This window comes from Notamacropus eugenii, chromosome 4 (assembly GCF_028372415.1).
Source record: "Notamacropus eugenii isolate mMacEug1 chromosome 4, mMacEug1.pri_v2, whole genome shotgun sequence".
Classification (NCBI taxonomy): domain Eukaryota; kingdom Metazoa; phylum Chordata; class Mammalia; order Diprotodontia; family Macropodidae; genus Notamacropus; species Notamacropus eugenii.
The window spans coordinates 285,981,615-286,000,193 of record NC_092875.1 but is presented as its reverse complement, the minus strand read 5'-3'; the positions used below and the strand labels follow the sequence as shown (position 1 = coordinate 286,000,193).

Genomic DNA, 18,579 nt, shown 5'->3' with positions numbered 1-18,579 from the left:
TCCCTAGACTTCCTCTGATCTTCCTCCGTTCTGTTGCCCCCCTGGCACTCTGCTTCCTGGCACAGTTCTAACTCATCCTGGATGAGGTCACTGAACCTGACCCTTGAATCCCTTGCCCTGGTATCCAATCACATTCATTCATGCCATGCCAGACCTAGCCCTGGATTGCCCACACCCTCTACCGCTTAGCTGCCAAGGAGTCTGGAAGGCACACACCTCTGTGCAGGCTGGCTCCACTACAAGTTTGTTTTATATAAGCTGAATTTGGCCTTCCTGGCTATGGAACAGTTTCCTCTTCCCGGGTTGACTACCATACTCTCTGGAATGGCTGTTCTAAACCTTTCTTCTCGCAAACCTTCCCTATATCATTCCCTGCTCCTCATTTTTAAGAGGAAACACCTCCTGACAAAATGGAAGCCACTCCTCATGGGTTCCCTCTACCTTATTCCTCACCTTAAAACCTCTCTTAAGTCATTCAGTTATGTCTTTCCTCTGCTACGGGGATCTAGTCTGTAAGAAAAAAATTACCTTTTTCTTCCAAGGCCAAACTCTCTGCTCCTGCTATGGATCTCATCATTTTAAGTAAAATCACCTCCACGAGTTTGTCTTCACCCTCACTCACCTTCGTTATCTCCTGGCTGCTTCCCCATTGCCCAAAACCATTACCAAGTTTCTCCTCTCCTTCCCAAAGCTTCATGTGACCTGCCATCTCTTCTAACTGCTTTATGATGTGCCCCTCTTATATCTAGGTTATGGACCGGTTTGGAGCTCATTGTGCTTTGTAGTTTGAGATAGTGGTCGAAGCCCAGTTTCAGTTGTTTTTAGAGTTTTCACAGCAGTTTTTATTGAATAGGGAGTCCGTAGCCTCGTAGATGAGGGTCTATTAATTTATTGAACACTAAGCTATCTATGCTTATTCACTTCATCTCTTCCACAGATGTGTATTGTTTAACCAGTGTCAAATGGTTTTTGATGATTCCTATTTTGTGGTATAGTTTGACATCTGGTACTGCTAGGACCCCTTTCTTCTTGATTTTTTCATTATTTTCTTTGAGAATCTTGATCTTTTGCTTCTCCAGGGAAATTTTATCTTTCTAGCTTTGTAAAATAACCTTTCATAAGCTGATTAGTATGATATTTAATAAATAAACTTAGGTATCACTATCATATTATTGTCATTACATTGTTACAGTCCAACCATGAGCAATTAATACTTCTTCAGTTATTTAGGCCTGTCTGTATTATTTTTAAACTTATAGTCATGCAATTCCCATATGTACCTTATTGGAGGGACTCCCAAATATTTTATATGTTCCTTACTCATTTGGTAAAATTGCTTCTATCTCCTCTTGCTAGCTTTAATTGATAATATAAAAAAATAAAGATTTATGTAGGTTTATTTTGTAACTCGCTATTTTGTTGAGGTTCTTAATTGTTTAATTAGTTTTAGTTGAATCTTTAGGGTTCTCTGAGTAGCCCATAACCTCATCTGCAAACAGTTTTGCTTCTTTGCCTGTATCTATTCCCTCAATTTGTTTTCCTTATCTTGCTTTACCTTTGTTGGAAAGACCTCTAGCATTCTCTACAGATAATGCTGGTTCTTCATGTTAGATACCTACTGTGAACTATAGTAAGGAAAACTCCATTTCTTCCGATGCATTTGAGTTATGCGCTTTTTTTGACAAAAGCCTTTTTAGCATCTATGGATACATGCAGTTCTTGTCTTTGCTATTAATTTAGCCTGTTATAGCTTATATTTTAAAAAAATTAACCTTGCACTCCTGGTATGTAAATCCAACCAAATTATGTTTTATAATATTTTAAGATATTTCTGCAGGGTTTTTACTAATATTTTATTCAAATTGTTTGCACTGATATTCAGTAAGGATATTGCTCTATAGTTTTCTTTCTCTGTTTTGTTTCTCCCTGGCATATACATATATACATCAAGAACATACTTGTTTCATGAAGGAATTTGGAAAGATCTTTTCTTTTCCTATTCTTGCAAACAGTTGTGTGTGAATTCCCACACTCAAGCCTTCTCTTAGCCAAGTGGCAAAAAGTTCATTGTCACACTTTAGCCAAAGCGAGCAAGGGTTCTTAGAGAACCTTTGAGATAGTGAGGATGGTGCTGGAATTTATATGGAAAAGGACAAGGGAAAGGATGCTCAGGATTCTAATTAGGTAATCTAGTCCAGATGTGTATGGGAGCTATGGATGAGAAAATGTAGGAAGTTTTGCAGAGATAATGATACCAGACATGGAGGGAGAAAAGACAGTTTTTTTGTTTAGTTGCCAGAGATGTGGACCTTGGGGATCTGGTCCTAGGCAGAGTCCTTGGGCCAGCCAGGAGCAAAAATTCTTGGACCAGGCACATTTGTGTCTGTTCTGATAAGAGAATGTATTCTGCACCAAGAGAAAATTTTCTCACAGAGCAAGGGACCTACTGAGAAACTGGGAGACTTCCAGAGACATGATCTTAAGACTGGGGTCCCAAGCACCCCAACAGCAGAATGTGATCATTTCATTGTTTTAGGGCAATTTTCTCTGGAACTCTTTAGAGAGGTATACCTACTGACTGGGCCAAACTGGAAGTAGAGATTTATTAGCATGCTAAGAGATCTGCTAATTAGCACATTCAGATTCCTGGTGTACAGATTTGTTTTTTATAACCTTTTTGGTTCTGCATGGAACACAGAAACAATTAACATTCTGCAAAACTTAAGATGGAAAAGTAAAGCATTTCATAAAAGAGGGAGGGGTTGAGAAAGAGGGATAATCCAAGGCAGAAAAGGAAAGCTTTTGGAATGCCAGTAGTATGCTCTATTGTCAGAAAAGAAAATGTCCCTTGTTCAAGGGCAAGAAGCAAGGAGAAGAGATCAAATGTTTTGCAGTCGTGAAACTGCTTTCACTTACGTTAAATTCCCACTTATGGTAAATAGCACTGAACTTAAAAACATCCAGACAAATAGATCTTTTCTTACTATAGTTAATAGTGTTGTGGATAGGTCTGTACCCCAATATAACATGGGGGTGTCATTGTGTGGCTCTCAGGAAGTCAGAATAGACATCTTCAGCCTCTCCTCCCTTCCACTCCTTCCAAGGAAGACTTTCATTCTTGCCAGGAGGGGAAGAAGAAGGTGGAGGGCAGAAGATGACTGCCCTGCTCTCCTCAGTGAGAGTGGGAAGGCTGGAATTACATCTGTTACTCCCTTAAATATTATTTGTCTAAGATAATGACTTATTCTAGGTTCAGTCTAACTTCTGATCACTGTTTCATTATTGGGGGAAACTAGACCCCCAAGCTTTACATCCAAGAATTGACCCCTTTCCCACCAAGTACCAATTCCACAATGAACGCTCACATAGCAATTAGCCAAGAAACATGTTTATCCAAATCATAGCAACGCAGAAATCAGAGGAGGTATACACAGGAGGATGTATACCAGACAATACAAAGTGAAGGAGCTCTCCCATTGGAAGCCAAGAAACACAGCTTATCCAAGAAAGAGCATCCCAGATCTCACCCAGGGGGAAGTTCTTCAAAGTCTCCAGTGTAGCAAGTTGGAGACAGAGACATGATGAGACTGACAGCTCCCCTCATGCTGGCTTCTTCCCAGAGTCTTTTCCTTCTGCAGCCAGAAGTGGGGTTGGCATCCACCATCTTCTCTGCTGAAGCTGGAAGCCAGAAGCACCCAAAGTCTGAAGAGATGCAGTGATTCAAAGAAAGTTTGAATAAGACTGGAGAGACTCTCCTCTCTCACACTCTCAACAACTCTACCCCACCCTTGACCTCCACCAATAAGGAAAGAGTTCCCAACCAATGGGTTTTGGGACTAGAGTTACATTATCTATCTAAAAGGGAAGAGCTGGTTTTAGACAAAACTGCAGTCCAAGTAGTTGTTATGGTAGTGGATGGGACAGATCATCTGCTTTACCATGTTCTTGCGTAGAGCCTCAAGACTTTCTATTATTAACATGGTGGTTAGGACATTTCTGCATTGTTAGCCAATCAAAATGTGGTAAAATGACTGCACTTGTCATTTCCATTTCCCTCCCTTCCCCATCCCCATCCCCATCCCCATTTTGCTCTAACCAATTGAACAAATGTATTTACCATTATAGGTTTTTCACGATTCCATTGTTTTCTTTGCAAGGTTTTTATTCAGCTCTGACCTTTTCATAAAGAGGCCTAAAAGTCTTCTATTACAGGTCTAGTTTTCCTTTCTAGGATTATATCCAATTATGCAGCCTAAGTTATTCTTGGTTCCAAAGCTTTATCTCTTTTGTCTTCTGTAATATTATATTTCAAGATTTTCTCCTCTTTGTCATGGTTGCTGCTAGGTATTATGTGATCCTGACTTCAGTACTTGACTGACTCTTTGATACTTGAACTCTTTCTGGATGTTTGCAGTATTTTTTCTCTAACTCGGAAGCTTTAAATTTGGGCTGTGACATTCTTTTCCACTTTCAACTTGGAGTTTTTCTCAGGGAGTGGTTGGTGGATTTTCACTTTGCCCTTGATTCTAACAGACCGGGACAGTTTTTTGGTAATTTTTTTTTATGATTCTTTAATGATTTTTCGTTATTTTTTAAAATACAGTGGTGCAGTTTTTGTTATTGTTGTTTGGCCATAGTTTTCAGAGAGTGTAATGATTCTCAAATTTTCCCTCTTTAATTTGTTTTCCAAATCAAACTGGAGACAGCTTGTTAGTAGATACTTTACATTTTCTATTTTTTTCCCAGTCTTTTGATTTTGTTCTAATATTTTTTGGCATCCCCAGAAGTCATTGAGTTCTGTTGGCTTCATTCTGTTTTTCAGAGAGTCTACTACTTGGGTAAGGCTTTCTACTTTCTGTTATTCATCCTCTTACCAATTATCTCTTACAGAGTACTTACTTTACTTAAAATGTCATTTACATTATGCTTAATTTATTCCAGCAATTTTTTAATTCCTTATGTCCACACAATCTCACCACCCCCCCCCCGATTTAGCTTATACTTGTGGAAGAATTAAACTCTTATTTTGTGTTTACCTCTTAGACGTCACTTAGATCATAGTATTTCTTCATTGTGTTTGATGCTTTCTTGTTTATATCATCAGTCTAAATTCATAGTTACTATTTTTTCTTTTTGGATATCTTGAATATCCATCTGGCACAATTTTCATTTTTCCCTATTTTGTTCTCATTTTATTTCATTTTTCAAATAGTAGACATTTGTTTTCTCTCCTTCCTATCCTCCCGTTTAAGAGAAAAAAACCAAACCTAGTATAAAAATATGCTTAGACAAGGAAAACAAATCCCTACATCATACATGTCCAAAAACGTAGGCCTCATTTTGCATCTTAAATCCGTCACCTCTCTGTCAGGAGATGGGTAATGGAAGTCATCACCAGGCCTCCAGAATCATGGTTGGTCATTCCACGAATCAGAAATCTTGTTTTTACAGTGTTTTACAATGTTATTATTGTGTAAATGGTTCTCCCGGTTCTGCTTCCTTCACTCTGCATCAGTTCATTCAAGTCTTCACAAGTTTTCCTGAAACCCTTCCCTTCATCATTTCTTACAGGACAATATTATTCCATCATATTCATATATCATCACTTGTTCGGGAATTCCCCAGTTGATGGATTACCTCCTCAGTTTCCAATTCTTTGCTACTATGAAAAAAGCTGCCATAAATATTTTGTACATTTGAGTCCTTTTCGTTTTCCTTTGATCTCTTTGGCGGATAGATCGCTGGATCATACTGGATGACAGTGTGATGACTTTGGGGGCTTGGTTCCAAACTGTTTTCCGTAGTGTCTGGACCAATTCACCACTCCATCAATAGTGCATTAATGAGCTTGTTTTCCCACAACATTTCCCACAATATTCCCTCCAACATTTGTCATTTTCCTTTTTTTAAGATTTTTATCATTCTGTCAAGAGGTGATATGCATGAGTGTAAGGTAGAACCTCTGCATTGCTTTAATTTGTATTTCTCTGATTATCAGTTATTTATAGTACTTATTCATATAACTACTGATAACTTGAATATCTCCTTTGAGAACTGCATATTTATATCCTTTGTCGGGGGAAGGGAAAGGAGGAAGAGGAATCAGCATTTATTAAGCACCTACTATGTTCCACTCATTGTGCTGAGTACTTAAGAAATATTATCTCATTTGATCTTCACAACAGTCTGTGAGGTGGTATGAATGGTTCTTATTATATATTAGAAATGAGACCTTTAATAAAGAAGCTTGTTGCAAAAGTTTCTTCCCCCCTTTGGTGTGAATTACCATCTATAAGGGTTTCTCCTTTCTTGCTCAGTATGGAGTAAGCTAAAAAGAGATAAGCTATTTCCAAGCCCTGATTATCTAAGGAGGCTAAAATTCAAGTTTCACCTCATATAACTTTCTGGTAGCCTCTTGTCATATTGAAGTGGCTTCCTAGTCAACCAAAGACAAGGAAAGGCCCACACACATGGAATTAGAGCACTTCAGACTTGGCAGTTGTCCCCAAATACTGTATTTATGACCAGATGTGTTTCCATATGGAGGCACAGGGAGGGGAGAAACAGCTACCTTAATTAATTGCTGGTATACCCTTGTTGAATATCTTTTCTATGCATTGCTAAGTAAACCTCTTTTTGTGAACTGTTGTATGACCTTTGGGGATCTAATTTCATTCCAACATCAAACTTAAACTAAGAGGGTAAACTAAGAGGGTATTAGCTTGAGTCAGATCTGCCCCAATACCCAGTTTAATTACTTCCCTTTTCATTTTACCTTCTTTGGTTTTGTTTGTAAAAAAATTTAATTTTTTACAATCAAAGTTATTCATTTCATCTTATGTGATCCTGTCTTTTGATCATAAACTCTTTCCCTATCCGTAGATCTGAAAGAAGAAATTTCTTATTTGTTCCCCTTATTTTTATGATTTTATGATCTTTTATATTGGTCGTGTATCCATTTGGAAATAATCTTGGCATATGGTATGAGATGCTGGTCTACACCAGATTTATGCCAGACTTCTTTCCAGTTTTCCAGCAGCTTTTGCGGAATGTGGAGTCCTTACCCAGAGCTGGAGTCTTTAGATATAATGGTGGGTAAGTGATGAAGAATGAAAAATATGATCATGGGTATCTTCATGCTTTACGTTCCAAGAAGACAGAAGAATTTGAATCACTATGTAGCTCTAATTTAGGATCAAGGCCAGTGGATTCACTTTGGAAAGTCCATTGTAGTCAAAAACTAGATAGATCTGTCCATCTAGAGTTGCAATTTAATCATCCTGCATATATATATGTATATATATACATATGTATATATATACATATATATACATGTATATGCCAAGCAATTCATCCAGAAAGAGCTAAGCAAAATCAAAGTTAGAAATCTAACCTCTGAAAGTAAACTGAAGGAATAGGAGTTTAAAAATAGAGGTATATTTGCTTCTCTATATCATATAACTAATCTGTTCTGTAGACCCTTCTGCTTTTTAATCAGTATAAAACTGTTTTGGTGATCACTGCATTATAGTATAGTTTGAGGCCTGTTTCTTCCCACTTTTTCATTATTTCCCTTGAGATTCTTGATCTTTTGTTCCTCCAGAGAGTGATTTTTTCTAATTATAGAAAGCAATCCTTTGGTATTTTGATTGATACAGCATTGAATAAGTAAATCCTGGTAATATTTTTATTATATTAGTTCAGTCTACCCATAAGTAATTAATATTCCTCCAATTATTTAGATATGCTTTTATTTCCATAATGTGTTTTGTAGTTGCATTCATATATTTTTTACATGTGTCATGGTGGGTAAATTCCCAAATGTTTTCTACATTATTAATTATTTTAAATGGAATTTCTCCATCTCTTCCTGCTGAGTTTTATTGGTAGTATACAGAAGTACTGATGAGTCATATGACTTTATTTTTATTCTGCAACTTTGCTGAAATTATTGTTTCAATTAATTTTTAGTTAACTCTCTAGGGTTCTCTAAGTATAAACAATCATTTCATCCACAAAAAGCAATAATTTTGTTTCCTTTTTACCTATGCTTATTCTTTCGATTATCTTCTCATCTTATTGCTATAGTTCATATTTCAAGCACAATATAGCATGGTAGTGGTGATAATGGATATCCTTGTTTTCTTCCTTAACTTTTGGAAAGGTCTCTAGTGTATCTCCATTATATATAATGCCTTAGTGTCTCTTGTTGTGGGAAAACCGGGCTCTTCCATGACCTTTTTACATTGCCATTTTAACCAAAAGGTTTTTTTTTAATACTCATAACTATTCCATTATATCCCTATACCATTTTGTTCTTCCATTCCCCATTTGATGGGCATGCATTTATGTCCTCTTCTTTCAGAGCCAAGATTTTAATCTAAGTCCTCTGAAACCAAATTCAGCACCCTTGTATAAGAATGCCTCAACAAATCAGTCATATGGGAAGATGGAAACAGAATGGATGGATAACCTGAACTGGGTACTGGTCCCCACTAAAAAACGTAAGCAGGGAACAAAAGGATAACCTAGTATACTGAACAAATTTCTTATGGAACATTGATGAAGAGATATGGATAAGAATCATCCAGAATGAGAAAGTATGATAGGATTGTGATCTGAGTCAGTAGATTTATCTACACTGATGAGGTCATGGATTCACTGAAATATCATTTGTGGGGATAAAGAGAAAAAATAGAGATTCATGGCAAATTGTGGGAAATAGACATCCACTTTGCTGATTTCATCATCCAATCTAAGATAAATAGGTTGACGTTAGTAAGCTGGAGGGAAAGAGGCTTCACACACTGTCATCATCATCTTCACCACTAATTAGTAGTTATTAAATGTCACAATCCAAGGGTGTTATTTGAGCATTACTCATATGTGTTAATGAATAACTGTCTTTGACTTCATCTGCTAGTTCAAGCAAATGAACAGCCTAGTGCATAGCCAGGCATGGAAATTGAGGCCAAAGACTGGCCATTTGACTGCTTGGTCATTCCTAACATGGACTTAGTGCTACGTACAAAGGCAGAGAGAGGAATTGGAGTTCTTGCACAGAAGGCAGCATTTATCAGCAGCATTTATCAATAACAATGAACTTCAGATATTCAAGTGTATTTGAAACATACAGATGATTTCAGCAGTAGGCCATAGATGAGAAACATTTGAAACATGTTTAAATTAGGTGCTTAACAATACAGTAATTCAGCTGTTCTGGCAATCTTCCTACTGTCCCCTTCCCCCAACTGCAAGATCACCACCTCCACCATTACCATCACCACTACCACATCTCTCCAGGCAAATCCCTCAGCTGGTCAACTTGACCAGTTAACAGTAGGAATTCTTTCATTCTACCTCCACCCTAACAGAATTCCCAGATATGCCTGTGGCCCCTGCAAAACACACTCAGGAAAGAAAAGTGGAGTTACTATTCCATCTTCAAATTTAGAAATATCAATATCATTAATTCACATTTAAATAATGATTTAAGTTTTGCATAGTACTCTATCTTCTTCCCTATTTGTGCATAAACCCACTAAAGCCTTCCAGAGTTGGACTAACTCCATAAGGCAGTAGAATTTCAGGAGAACCTGTGTGTGTATGTATGTATACGTATATATGTGTATATATGTATGTGTGTATGTGTACACATGTGTATATGTGTGCATGTGTATACACATGTGTGTGCACGTGTGTGTATGCATGATGAAGAAATCAGAGTAACCTCCTGGACCCTGAAACTGTATCTCAGTAACCTTTCAGCTTAAGAGTATCCTAGAATTTTAGAGTTAAGAAGGACCCAAGAGATCATTTATTTCAATATCGTTCTTGTTACCTTTGTGGAAATTAAGATATGTGTGTGGCTTAGGCCAGAGTTGGTTATCAATCAAGTCACAATAAGAACTCGTTCCATATTCCACGCTTTCTGTTATGCAAATCTCTCCAGTTTGTTTAAAGGGAGCCTGTAAAGTCTTGAGTTGCAGCCTACCCGTGGGCCAGAAACTCAGGATCATTACCACTTATAGAAACTTTAAGTGCTGGCTTCATTAAGTGCCTTTAAATCTTTTAAACTTCATTTTATCATTTGTACTATTCAGAGTTTTATTACCTTGTACCAAAATAGTTACCTTTTTATTGTTTTTAAAAGAAAATCTTCTGGGAATTTTATCTTAATTTGTTTCTAAAAACACCAATTAAGAAGCAAAAAAAAAATTTATCCCTGGAGCCAAGAACATGTATCATGGACCAGTTGTGGAGTATACTTATTGTTTTTGGGGTTTTTTTAAACAAAACTAGAGGCAAAGGGATGATTCTACTCATTTTGTTAAATTGCTTATGTGTTCAGTAGGGACCCCTTTCCTCTGACTACGTGCTTCAATGGTGATGATACAGGCAGACACTTCATAGAGTGAGAAGGGAGGCTCTCCTGGCTTAGAGTGAATGTCAGTGGTAACCGTTTTCTCTTTGAAACAGCAACCCTGAGGGTCTTCCTCTCTCTTGATTTTTTTTTCTTTTTTTCCTAATTAAAGGGGCCATCCCCTGACTGACTTCATAAAGGGGTCTATTCACTGAATTATCTCACTCTGAGTGAGTACCTGAAAAGACCTTAACCTAAAAGGGCCAGGGTCTCCCATTGTATCCTGGGCCATCTCCAGTAGTCCTGATGACTCTTTGGCCACTGGAACCAGATGGCTCTGGAGGAGAAAATGACTTTGCCTAGCCCTCACTCTCATCAGTGTCAAGGCATCATCTCCCTGATGTCATGGTCCTCTTCGAAAACGAAGGACAAGTCCAACAGCAACCTGTAACTGACGGAACGCATTCATTCATTCAGCCTCACTTTAATTGATGTGCAAACCTAGTTCTCGATACACAAGGCATTGTACCTCCCTACTCTGGTCATTTTCACTGACTGTTCCTCAAGCATGGGCTGTTTTCCCTTCAAATTCCAGCTAAAATGCTACCTTCAACAGCAGGCCTTTTCCAGTTCCTCTTAATTCTAGTGCCACCCCTCTGTTGATGATTTCTGATTTATACGTGCATAGCTTGTGTGTACATAGTTATATGTTGTCTCCCTCATTAGAGTGTGAGCTCCTTGAGGGTAGGGACTGTCTTTACCTTTCTTTGTATCCTCAACACTTAGTACAGTGCCTGGCATATACTAGATGATTAATGTTTATCGACAGACTGCATCATACCAGAAAGAAACTCTTTGTTAAAACAGTGGGAGTTAGGGCAGTGGGGTGGTGCAGTGGATGGATTGCCTGCCCTGGAGTCAGGAAATCTCATCTTCCTGAGTTCAAATTTGGTCTCAGACACTTACTAGCTGTGTCATCCTGGGCAAGTCACTTAACCTTATTTGCCTCAGGTTCCTCATCTGTAAAATGAACTGGAGAGGAAATGACAAACCATTCCAGTATCTCTGCCAAGAAAATCCCAAATGGGATCATAAAGAATCAGGTACAACTGAAAAGTGATTAAAAGTAAGTGGAATCTTGGTCTGCCTCCTTCTTGAAAGCATGGCCACCCTTATATCACAATTTATAGGCCAAATTTTCCTATTCAGCTATCATTCCAACTTCCTCCTCTGTGCCCAGGGGCTCTAATATAGAGAAAGCAAAGATACCCCTGAACCCAGATAAAGTTGAAAACTCAAGAACTTGAGTAACATTGACCAGCAGGGGGCAACACATAACCAAATTGCTAACTAGCCTTCTCCCTTCTCCTAGGGAAGTGTGGAAGGGGTATGTGATAGCTGAAATTACCTGTGGATTAGGCAGTATACAGTCTGGTGAGCCAACTACAGGAGGAACTCGCCAATGTTTACTCAAAAGAAATGTCAGCAGTGAACTGTATCTGTGATGGACCCACGGCACTCACTGCAGTGCAGTTGTGAAAGCGTTATATTTCAAGGATGAGCTTCTAAGAGATTTTTGTGTTTTTCCAAGTTATACAAGGAGTGTGTGCTTGTAAAATTCTATTACATTTATGGATAGTGGAGATATATACAGAATCATAAGGTGATATGCTATATTTAAATGACACCATTAATTTTCCTAAGCACAAGACACACAGCCGTGCATTCTGATAGAAAGGCAGATGGACTTTGAAGATTTGGATTTGCCTTTTGACTCAACTGTTTGACCTTAGAGAAGTCAGTTAGCTTCCCAGGGCCAGTTTTCTCATCTATAAGATGATTACAGTGATGTTTGCCTTGCCTACCTAACTTTCTATTTGTTAACATTGCTTAGTAAGTTCCAAAGCACCACATAAATGTAACCTATTGTCAAAACATCTCTTGATCCTACAAGTGGGCAGGGTTGGATCTAAAGCCTAGATCTTCTGATTCCCAAGCCTAAGGGTCCTTTATATTATAAATATATTACATATATATATCATATATATATCATATAAATATATTATATATATATATTATTTGAGCTAAAACATTTCCCTTATGAGCCTAGAAATATAATAATGTGTATTTAGCAACTGAATGTAGATTCCATTGGGAAGAAATGATAACAAGCAAGATATTTAATGTTTAAAGGAACAATTTTTTTTGAGGAAAAAAAATTTAAACTCTTTTAAAACTGTGCATTTTTCCTCCTGCACAATTTTGGAGACCATTTTTGTCCCCTGCTCATTACTTCCCTCCCACTTCTCCTGCTGAAATATGAATGAAATAATTGAATCAGAAAATGGACAGAACTTCACTCCCTAAGATAGATACTCCCTCCCCTGATGCGTATAACTGAACTTTTATTTTCTTTTTTCAAAATGAAACCAGTTCAAAAATAAACCAAAAAATGAAGGGCCTGAAAGTGAGCATTTCTGTCCTCAAGCCTTTACATATCTCTGGCATGTGTCTTTCTTGTTTCTAGTACAGCTAATTGAAGACCTCAACGCCCATGCATGTGGCAGGTTACTTTACAGCAAATTCTAAGTCATGGCTCAAAATAATTGACCCAACTGATATAGCAAAGTAAGTGGAGGGGGTGAAGGAGGGAGAGAGGGGAGAAATCAAGCAGCAAATACACATTTGCAAATCTCCATTTTTGAAATGGTCATTTAGACCTTTCAAATTTTAAGAGGATGCTTTGTGGGGGTGCCCTTTAACCATGTCCTTACATTGCTCTGTTGCTGGAAAGTCAGTGAAAGCCAGCTACCTGCTAGCTACTTGCTGTTAAGGTACAAGCTTCAGGTGCCCCACTCTCAACAATAATCTGCAACGATGTCATGAACACATTGCAACCCAGAGCCATTAGGGGTGAGTTGGGAAATACCTCTGGCTGCAAGGGGTCATGGGAGAATGGCCCCTGCTGACAAATTTTTCTTAAATTCTCTCCTAAACGTGTTCCTTTATCATCACTGGTTGTTCTTGTGACTGCGTCAGTTAGAGGAAAAGAAAGATGCTCCCTTCACTGATTACCAGTTTTAGCGTTGGGGCTGGCAGAGGTTATGGTTCAATGAGGGCACACTGGTCTTTAAAACGTGCCAGATCCCAATAGTCAGAAGGGTGAGGGATGGGGGGAAACACAAGGATCACTCTTTGTCTAAATGAATCCGTTTCATTAGAAAATCTACTCAAAGAGGGTCTGCATGCTTAGAAAATTACATTGCAAACCACCTGTGCCTAACCTCAAAATAAAGCATAAATGAGAAAGGGATTGGGGTTTTGCAACATGGTTGGGGCTCTTTCCTTCAGGAACACCTCCACTTGCCAGGCAATTGCTGCTGCTTCCAGAAGGACCTATGAACTTGATTGTGCTGGTCATCTAGGACTCTGTAGTATAGTTTCGGGATTCTCTGATGAGTTGGGTTTTCTCATTTGCACAGGTAGGCTGGAGGGTGATGGGGAAGTCTGCCTCTAAAAGAAATAAAGCAACATCCTTTTCATTAGATTTCCTTTTGAGGACAAATGATAGATGTATTTCAAGAGAAATCAATTTTATATATATATACACACACACACACACGTTAGATATAGGGGCAGCTGGGTGGTGCAGGGGATAGAGGACTGGGCCTGGAGTAAGAAAAACCTGAGTTCAAATCTGACCTCAGACATTTACTAGCTGTGTGACCCTCAGCAAGTTATTTAATCCTGTTTGCTTCTGTTTCCTTACCTGTAAATTGAGCTGGAGAACGAAATGGCAATCCACCCTTACCTCCCCCAAGTATCTTTGCCCGGAAAATGATCTCAAAAAGAGGTCATGAAGGATCAGCAACACATGTTTTGTGCATACATATAAAAATATATAACATATATATATATGTTTTATACTATATCCATCTATCCAAAGTACATTCTAGGTATTCTTCCACTTGTTGGTTCCCTATGGAAAAGACAATATTTTCTGGCATAATTTGATCTACTGCCTAGCTTCTACATTTCCCTGACCTCAAAGCACCACAGAATTTTAGAAGGGACTGTCTACTCCATTCCTCCACACCCTGCCCCTGCCCCTGCCCTTGCTTCACCCTTTCATTTTATTGATGAGAAAACTGAGGTTCTTAGAAAAATGACTTGCCCTAGATCACACAACTAGTTAGAGCTGGGACTCAAGTCAAGTGAGCAAGCATTAATTAAAAGCATACTATGTGCCAAGTATTTTTCTAACTTCTGGGAATACAAAGAAAGGCAAAAATAGTGCTTGCTCTCAAGGAGCTCCCATTCTAATGACAGAGACAACATACAAACAACACTGTACTTACAAGATCTATGGTATAAATTGGAGGAAATCTCAAGGAAAGTACCAGCAATGGAGTGGGGCGGGGTGGGAGAGGAGAGCTAAGAAAAATCTTTCGCAAAAGGAAGGTTTTGAGCCAGGTCTTCAAGAAAGCCAGGGCAGCCAGGAAGCAGAGATGAGAAGGAAGACTGTCAGGCTTGGGGGACAGACAAATCAGTGAAAATGTGTGGGGTCTGCATATGGGGTGTCCTGTTCAAGAAACAGCAAGAAGGCAGTGACTAGACCCAAGTCTGGAAGTGCATCAGTGGGAATGTTTGGGTCCTCACCTATATATATTATCCTTTTAGATTCCCATCACCATTTACTAAAGAACATTGCCAAGGTCAGTCATCAGCCTTATCACTTGAAAGCCAAGTCTTATCTCTAGCTCTTTTCTTTAATTTTCTGGGCATCTCTACTGTTATTCTTCCAGTCTTTTGACCACTCTATAGTAGCTAGTCTAGTTGATGTGCAGATGTTATTCTCCCTTCATCTTTTTCAGTTTATAGCCTTTTTTAAAAAAAAAATCAGATTTGTGAGGCTCCAGGGCCAACACTCTTTTACCTGTCGTTATTAGGTGCACTCTTGCCTGCCAAGAATCTGCTATACATGTATTGTAGTTTCTGGTCCAAAATTCCAGATTGTTTTCTTAAACAACTGCTTCTCAAATATGTCTTTCATTTTTGAAACTTTTGTCCTTGAATAGCAGCTGTGATGAAAACACCACCTGTGCCCCTAAGGACTTCAGTCTTTTTGCCTAAGACTTCATAATTCTTAACTATGTTTTCTAGATTTCTTCTGGCAGTATCATCAAGTGTGACTCACCAAAAGTTGGTATGAGTCATCAGGTTTGATAAGCCTTGGGCAGCCCTGTCACATACTGCATAGATACCTTGAGAAGACAGCATACTTCTGTGTTGTTATTTATAAGATCAAGAATAACTGACAGTACCCCCAAACAGGGAATCAGCAGTTATCCAGTATTCATGTCTTTTCCCTTTTAACTAGGGATTCTTAACCTGGGATCTGTGAACATTTTTTTTAAATTGATAAATATATTTCACTTACAATTACTTTTCTTTATATTTCTTTGCATTTTACTTTATTTTATGCAATTGAAAACATTGTTTTGAGGACCATAGATTTTGCCAGGCACAATTAAGAATCTCTACCCCAAACTTTCTTGTATGATTTCTCAAATGAGGGTGCCTGTGGATTATTCTTTGGAATTATCAGTCTGGCTATTTCCTCCTCAGAGTCTAGTTCCCTCTCTTTAGGGACAGTCTCACATTTATGCATCCCTGTCCTCCTCATTGGGATATAGCTGGGCTCGAGGCTGTGACCAAGCACACAAGAGGAGAATGCTAAGCCTGGGGAAGGAGGGAGTGAGAATGCCTAACATGAGGGAGGGAACATCTAGTTATTATTTAGTCATGCCCAAATCTTGCTGACCCCCACTTAAGTTTATGCACACTGCTCCCCTCTCTTCATGTACACATATCATCAGACAACTGTAATGATTGCTTTTCTTCTATGCCCAAAGAACCATGAAACTGTGCATACCCTTTGATTCAGCAATACTACTGTGAGGTCTATATCCCAAAGACATCAAAAAAAGGAAAGGGAGAAGACCTATTTGTATAACAGCTCTTTTTGTGGTGGCTAAGAATTGGAAACTGAAGGGATGTCCGTCATTTGGGAAATGGTTGAACAAGCTGTGGTATATTATTGTAATAAAGTATTATTGTTCTGTAAGCAATAATAATCAGGATGATTTCAGGAAAACCTAGAGAGACTTATATGAACTGATACAAAGTAAAGTAAACAGAACCAGGAGAACATTATACACAGTGACAGCAATTGTTCAGTGAAGAACTGCAAACGACTTAGTTATTCTCAGCAATACAGGCATCCAAGAAAATGAAGAATACTCTGCCTCCAGAGAGAGTCTTTTTGAATACAACTAAAGCATGCTCCTTTTCACTTTCATTCTTTTTTGGTTTGAGTCTTCTTGTACAAAATTACTAATATGCAAATGTTTTACATGATTGTACATGTATAACCTATATCTGTTTGCTTACCTTCTCTGGGAGGGGAGGGAGAAATAGAATTTGGAACTCAAAACTTAAAAAAATCACAAATATTAAAAAATTGTTTTAACATGTAATTGGGTGAAAAAAATATTAATTTTTTTTGAATGATTGGTTTTCCTTTTGCTGGCAAGGATCTATTCATGTCCATGATAAATGTCAGTGGTAACATCACTCCCAACCCCTTCCTCTCCATGTCAACAACAGAGAGAAGAGGAAGTGGAAAGAATTACAAAAGAAATAGTTCTCAGTGGGCACAACTACAAGTCCACTGGGCACAAGGGATTAGCCCTAGAGAAAGCTGTTAAAGAATTGCAGTCTATCTTTGTGTCACATATATGTACAAACACACCCTTCTTCTTACTTCTCTATTCTCTGTTGATACTCTAACCTTATAGCTTTTTGCACCCAGAATTTTTTCCCTCTACCCTTTAGCTTGGCACAATGGAATGAGTACTAGCTCTGAAGACAGACAGACCTGGGTTCAAATCCTGCCCCTGATCCTTAGTAACTATGTGACCTTCAAAAGGTCACTTAACCTTCCTAGGTCTCAGTTTCCTCATTTGTAAAATGAAGGGACTGACTGGATGGTCTCTGAGGTCCCTTGTGCCTCTAAATCTATAATCCTGCTCTCAGATTCTTCCCTGATTGGAGTGAATGATATTAATAACATTATAAAGTATTGATAAAGGCTTAAAGAGAGAGATTGGTTCTTTTGTGCTCTATCAAACTGGAATCCTTTGGGGAATTTTTCCTGTGAGATTAGGAGGGCCATTTAAAGATAACTGGCCCACCATACCCTCCTGATTTCTCCCAGCTTCCTCTTTGTAAAAATGCCTGCTAAATGTTGCTAAGACACTAGTGAGGGCAGTGAATCATTTGCTAACATAGTTTGCTGCAGATTTCCATGAGGGAATACGTCCACACAGGTGTTACCCCAAACAGTTAAAAGAACACTTGAGGTTCTTCTGGTTCTGACCTAGCTGAGTCTCCAAAATCCTAGGCCTGAGTTCCAATTTTGCCATTTTATTAGCAGCTCCCAGTTTTTTTCTTTTTACAACTATTTGTAATTTGGGGACACTATGTCATCTCAGTTTAGTTTCCAGGGGAAAATAATGGACTGTGGAATTATGTAGGGAAAATACCATTAGATTTGGACCCAAATTTTAATTATGGCTCTGAAACTTCCCAGCTGTATGACCTTGGAGGAGTCATTTAGTTTCTTTGGGCATCAGTTTTCTCTTCTGCAGAATAAGAGTTTAGACTAGGTGATCTTTGAAGTTTCTTCTAGCTCTAAGTCCTCTCATGACCTATGCTTGGTTGTATAACGCTAATAATGGTGGGATTTTTGCCTAGACTTTCTTAAAGTATGAAAACTTTGGACTGATATGAGTATGAAAATTTAAAATGGAATAATTGGCAGGATGGGAATGGAAAAGGATTCTACAGACAAGGTGGCTGCCATCTTTGAATATATATACTGCTCTCCCAGTGAGCTAGGGGCATGTGGTACATTTGTGCTGTGGTCAACAATAGGAAGACATCCCTCCAGGTGTTCTTTGCAATGTTTTGAGAAAGGCTTGCAGGTTTATTACTTTAAGAAGTTCTCCTAAGGTGTGGGTGGACTGCATCCTTTCAAGTTGCTCACTGGTGCCTTAGCAATCCATGACTGATATTTTCATATAGAGAAAGAGAATGTAACTTAGCTTCATTACTGTTCTAACCCCTACATAGGGCTTAAAAATTATTACTTT

The 18,579-nt window shown here is 38.4% G+C and overlaps 1 protein-coding gene across 6 annotated transcripts in view; it reads right to left on the bottom strand.

Moving 5' to 3' along the window:
• Nucleotides 1–13,695: 13,695 nt before the first annotated feature.
• DNAJC5B (DnaJ heat shock protein family (Hsp40) member C5 beta) overlaps nucleotides 13,696–18,579 on the bottom strand; it is a 97,481-nt gene continuing 92,597 nt past the window's right edge. For all 6 annotated transcript variants that reach the window (XM_072604706.1, XM_072604709.1, XM_072604711.1 and 3 more), the window contains one exon: nucleotides 13,696–13,876. In XM_072604706.1, the coding sequence (XP_072460807.1) occupies nucleotides 13,785–13,876 (92 nt within the window). In that variant the 3' untranslated portion in view covers nucleotides 13,696–13,784. The remainder of the gene's footprint in view (nucleotides 13,877–18,579) is intronic.